The sequence below is a fragment of the Silurus aristotelis genome (assembly GCF_946808225.1).
Source record: "Silurus aristotelis genome assembly, chromosome: 8".
NCBI lineage: Eukaryota > Metazoa > Chordata > Actinopteri > Siluriformes > Siluridae > Silurus > Silurus aristotelis.
The window spans coordinates 9,110,149-9,116,124 of record NC_139581.1 but is presented as its reverse complement, the minus strand read 5'-3'; the positions used below and the strand labels follow the sequence as shown (position 1 = coordinate 9,116,124).

The following is a 5,976-nucleotide window of genomic DNA, read 5'->3' as shown; positions in this document are numbered from 1 at the left end:
TGTAATTAACCACCACAGTCTGATTAGACCAAAGGCTGGTGATGTAAATACTGGCACACACACACACACACACACACACACACACACACACACACACACACACACACACACACACACACACACACACACATTATTTCTATGTTCCTTAGCCGTTGTAAGGACCTTCTGTTGAATTAATTGTTCGCTCTATAAATACCTATCCAACACCAACCTTAACCTCAGCAATCAAAAGGAAATACTTTAGCTTTTTAATGAAACTATTATATAATTTTTATTGTGGGTAATTGTCTCTAAAAGGTCAAACCTGTTAGATATTCCATATCTAAGCACCCACGTTGTATTTCTATCATTACGTGTTTTTTTGCAGAATGTTCCAGATTATCTCTACACCCTAACAATTTTTCTTTCTGCATTTTGATTTAAATGTAATATTATGACATAAAAATAAGCAAAATGACAAATGTTCCTGTCATTAGTACCACTAGAACAGTAAAGCTGAATTTACACAAGAATTACAAGCCCGTGTGTGTAACCTTGGTCTGTTTAATAAGCGTCTCCAATTCAAATGTGCTCGTACTCTTTAGAATCCTTCAAATGACCTTCAACGTTCAGACTGAATTCTTACATTGTGTGGTCAGAATGGTTTTCATCACCACCCCGACCTTGTAATTTACAAGCTTTTTCCACTGACCTTTGCTTCAGTCCTGTTCACATTGTTGAGATGAGACAGCTTTGGGTCTGAGTGAAGCTTCTGTCACCCACTCACACAGATGTGCTCATTTTACTGATTCATAAATGCTTACTTAATTCCTTATTTATATGATTTTATTTGTCCTCATGTGGCAATGGATTTAAAGTCAGACAAGGGTCGAGGTTTTAAAAACACCTACAGCCTTTTTATGTACAATAGTTAAACTAATTGGCCTTTCAGTCAAATCCAATAGCTTATCTGATCTCTGTTTATCCCTCGACCAGATCACAATCAATAGTTCTGTTGAAATATGACTTGCTAGAGATTAGTTTAATGCTTATCAGATGTCTAAATGTGTTAGAATTTGTCAGTTCTTATCCAGTAGGGATTTTTAAAACTCATCCACGATGGGCATCTCTATGTAATTGACAGAGGATCAGAGAATGAAGCTAATTGATGCCCACAAAAAAGAGAAAAGCTATAAAAAAGATATCAAAGCACTTCTAGCTCAGTGTTTCCACTGTCCAAAATGTCTTAAAGAAAAGGCAGTTAAAAAACAATCCAAGATCTAGAAAATCAAGTAGTCTACTATTGTCTGTACGCTGGTACACAGTTTTACTCCACAGTTTAATCCACATTGAAGAGTCATTAGAAGGAAACCTGTGATCTCATCGCAAATATCACTGTTGATGTGTGAATATGTATATATCTATACATTTACATTCAAATGTTTTATATATATATATATATATATATTTTTTTTTACAATTTTAAGATTTTTTTAAAGTGTGCATCGAATACATGTTGCATTTGTAGCATAATTGCATCAGTAAAAAACAATTTATTTGTATGTATTGAGTGAAATTGAAGGTTATAAATGATCACATCTTTGAATAAGATCTTGAGATAATGCCATGAGAACAGTGATTTCGAATCAAGGGAAAGAACAGTGTGAGAGTGTACAGAGAGAGATTAGATGCACTGTTTAATCCGGTGTGGCTAATGTATGAGTTTTACCTCCCGATGTTCAATAAACTAAGTGTTGTGGTCTCTTTACCGTGCCCTGACTGGACTGGTGATAAACCAGCATATTTTATTCATCGCATCGTATTGCACTGAATCGCATTGTGTTTAATCAAATCAAAATCGAATCCCACTGCATTATAATAGGGATGAATCGTATCGTATTGTTGGCCTCACTTATGGAGATGCATATACAGTGGGTACGGAAAGTATTCAGACCCCCTTAAATTTTTCACTCTTTGTTATATTGCAGCCATTTGCTAAAATCATTTAGGTTCATTCTTCTTCCTCATAAATACACATAGCACCCCATACTGACAGAAAAACACAGAATTGTTGACATTGTTGCAGATTTATTAAAAAAGAAAAACTGAAATATCACATGGTCCTAAGTATTCAGACCCTTTGCTGTGACACTCATATATTTAACTCAGGTGCTTTCCATTTCTTCTGATCATCCTTGAGATGGTTCTACACCTTCATTTGAGTTCAGCTGTGTTTGATTATACTGATTGGACTTGATTAGGAAAGCCACACACCTGTCTATATAAGACCTTCCAGATCACAATGCATGTCAGAGCAAATGAGAATCATGAGGTCAAAAGAACTGCCTGAAGAGCTCAGAGACAGAATTGTGGCAAGGCACAGATCTGGCCAAGGTTACAAAAAGATTTCTGCTGCACTTAAGGTTCCTAAGAGCACAGTGGCCTCCATAATCCTCAAATGGAAGACGTTTGGGACGACCAGAACCCTTCCTAGAGCTGGCCGTCCGGCCAAACTGAGCTATCGGGGGAGAAGAGCCTTGGTGAGAGAGGTAAAGAAGAACCCAAAGATCACTGTGGCTGAGCTCCAGAGAAGCAGTCAGGAGATGGGAGAAAGTTGTAGAAAGTCAACCATCACTGCAGCCCTCCACCAGTCGGGGCTTTATGGCAGAGTGGCCCGACGGAAGCCTCTCCTCAGTGTAAGACACATGAAAGCCCGCATGGAGTTTGCTAAAAAACACCTGAAGGACTCCAAGATGGTGAGAAATAAGATTCTATGGTCTGATGAGACCAAAATAGAACTTTTTGGCCTTAATTCTAAGCGGTATGTGTGGAGAAAACCAGGCAATGCTCATCACCTGTCCAACACAGTCCCAACAGTGACGCATGGTGGTGGCAGCATCATGCTGTGGGGGTGTTTTTCAGTTGCAGGGGCAGGACGACTGGTTGCAATCGAGGGAAAGATGAATGCGGCCAAGTACAGGGATATCCTGGACAAAAACCTTCTCCAGAGTGCTCTGGACCTGGGCCGAAGGTTTACCTTCCAACAAGACAATGACCCTAAGCACACAGCTAAAATAACGAAGGAGTGGCTTCACAACAACTCCGTGACTGTTCTTGAATGGCCCAGCCAGAGCCCTGACTTAAACCCAATTGAGCATCTCTGGAGGGACCTAAAAATGGCTGTCCACCAACGTTTACCATCCAACCTGACAGAACTGGAGAGGACCTGACTTCTTTTTAATAAATCTGCAACAATGTCAACAATTCTGTGTACTTTCCATACCCACTGTATATATATATATATATATATATATATATATATATATATATATATATATATATATATATATATATATATACACACACACACACACACACACACACACACACACACACACACACACACACACACACACACACACATACATAAATAAATAATAAAAGTGGTAGAAGTTTGTATGGTTCGCATACAGTATGGTCCTGAAATATTTTAGATTTGAGTAAAGTAATGTAACTGCAATAATCTTTGCAGTAAGTTTTTGTCTTGTGGTCGGATGTAAAGTTCTGCCTTTGTCTCTATTTTAACGAGAAAAAAAAGTGCATTTCGTTTTCGTTTCTTCTATTTATTATTGAAAACATTTATGCACAATATTAACATAATAAGTTATAAAAAAAAGATAATATATAAGAATAAGCAAGAAGAATGAAGAGTAGATGAGGGTTTATTAATAATAGCATTAACATAAATGTACAAAACATTTGCCAGATGATTTCTTGTTTTCTGTGTTTCTCAGTTTTATAATGATGTAATAGTATTTTTACAGGTGCAATAAAAAGAGTGCGTGTGAAGAATAAAAGTACATGTGAGGAAAGACATCCGCTTTGCGGGATTATGCCTTTGCTGAGGTAATGTCTTTCTAATGAAAATGTGGCATGCCACACCAAGGAGCACATTGTTCTGATTATTAAAACCTTCTGTTACAGTTATAGGCTTTAAAACAGCTAAATGCTGCAGTCCAGACATGTGGTTAATGTGTACTCTTTTCTTTTTCTTTTGCCTTAAACACGTTTAACTGCTCAGTCTATCAGCCTGATAAACAAGAGAGACATATATCAAGTCACGACTTTCCAATCCCATCCACAATGGGGTTATTGTTTAAAGATATTTTAAACAAGAATTGGCAATTTATCTGTTAAAAACAGTCTAAATTAATACATTTATACCTCATTATACACATATACCTTATATAGACAAAAATTGTGGACATCTGACCGTGATTTGTGTGTGCTTTTCGAACATCCCATTACACATTTTGTCCCCATTTGCCATTCTAATAACCTCCACTCTTCTGAGAAGATGTTCCATTAGATTTTAGAGTGTGCTTGTGAAGATTTCTGGTCATTCAGAGCATTAGTAAAGTAAGGTACTTATGTAGGGTAAGCAGGTCTGAGATGCGGGCAGTATTCAAAGATGTTCCAACCCATGTGAACAATATTTTCATGGAGCTGGCTTTGTACACAGGAGCATAGTTATGTTGAAATGTTTGGGTCACCACAGCTAAAGACATCCTATACAATTGTGTGCCTTTTGGTAAAAGCTTGGTGGAAGAACTATATATGGTTGAAAAAGTCAGGTGACATATATATATATATATATATATATATATATATATATATATATATATATATATATATATATATATATATATATATATATATATATATATATATATATATATATATATATATATATATACATGTTGTTGAACACCTGTACTTAATATGTGGGTAACTTTAGCACCCAAAACCAGTCACAATGACAGAGAACCCTGAGGAAACCCACAGAAACATGTGAAACTCTGTACATAATAGTAACGGAGCATAACAATGTTAAGACTTAAACATTACATTCAATCCTCACTTTTCTGAATACAGTTAAAATATTATTATTTTTTTTTTTCCTCAGAAACATCTGCTCTTTAATTGGATTTTTTTCAGGGTAACTTTAATGTAATTTTCTTTTGTGATGTATGTATGATGTGTGTATTTACTTTTTTTTTAAAGCTCGTAAAACGATTTGAAACGCTTGTAACTTTTAAAGGCGCTCTATACAATAAAGTGAATTATTATTATATTATTATTATTAAGTTAATTTCAGTTTTATTGCCAAAAAACATTTTCTAAAATATAATTTGAACCACTGAAAAAGAAGTTCAATATTGCAGCCCTCACAGCCTGTTCTTCCAAAGTGGAAACATGGCTATAAAATGTAAAAAAAGAAAAAAAAAAAAAGAAAATAAATCAGTCCTCAAGACTTTTGCTAGAAACAAAGAAAACGCTAGATAGTGCTATTTAAAAAATTTTTTTCTTCTTTTTACATAACATTACAAAATACATGTTGGCAGTTAACACAGTCTCACATCGATTAGAATCACTTTGTACTACATCAGGGACAAGATCTATTTACAAAATTAAAATTAATAATCTGCTTTTTATTTAATAACAATTACATTGTCCTTGTTTTAAATGTAGTATAAAAGAAGATCAGGGCATGAGGTGGGTATGTACAGGGTAAAGGATGTTATTAGCATCACGTGATTTGGTGTGGTGCTTCCAGCATCTCCATGAGGAATGTGTCTATCGGTGTATCGCCGATGAGCTTGAAAAAGAAAAGATGCTCGAGGCACTTGAGACCGATGGAGCGAAGAGCCGGAAGACGCAGCAAAAGCTTCGCAAACCTACAACAGTAAGTACAGATGTTTTAAAACACAAATTTATTACAGGTGTTTATCAGGAAAGTAATTCATAATTGTGTAACTAGTATTTACTCATTTCATTATTAATATCAAAATTTTTATCTTATTTACTGAAAGCAGTATTGGCAAAAAAGATATCAATAGATCAATATATGAAACCTTATTCAGAAAATTTATTTACTTTCTTTTACTTATTTACTGACTTGCTAAATTAGTTTGTTAATCACATAACTATTTACTT

The 5,976-nt window shown here is 35.2% G+C and overlaps 1 protein-coding gene across 1 annotated transcript in view; it reads right to left on the bottom strand.

Annotated features, from left to right (window-relative positions):
• Positions 1-3,686: 3,686 nt before the first annotated feature.
• Positions 3,687-5,976, bottom strand: part of rxrga (retinoid x receptor, gamma a) — a 15,200-nt gene continuing 12,910 nt past the window's right edge. The window contains exon 10 of the mRNA XM_083548047.1: positions 3,687-5,717. Coding sequence (XP_083404173.1) covers positions 5,570-5,717 — 148 coding nt within the window. The 3' untranslated portion in view covers positions 3,687-5,569. The remainder of the gene's footprint in view (positions 5,718-5,976) is intronic.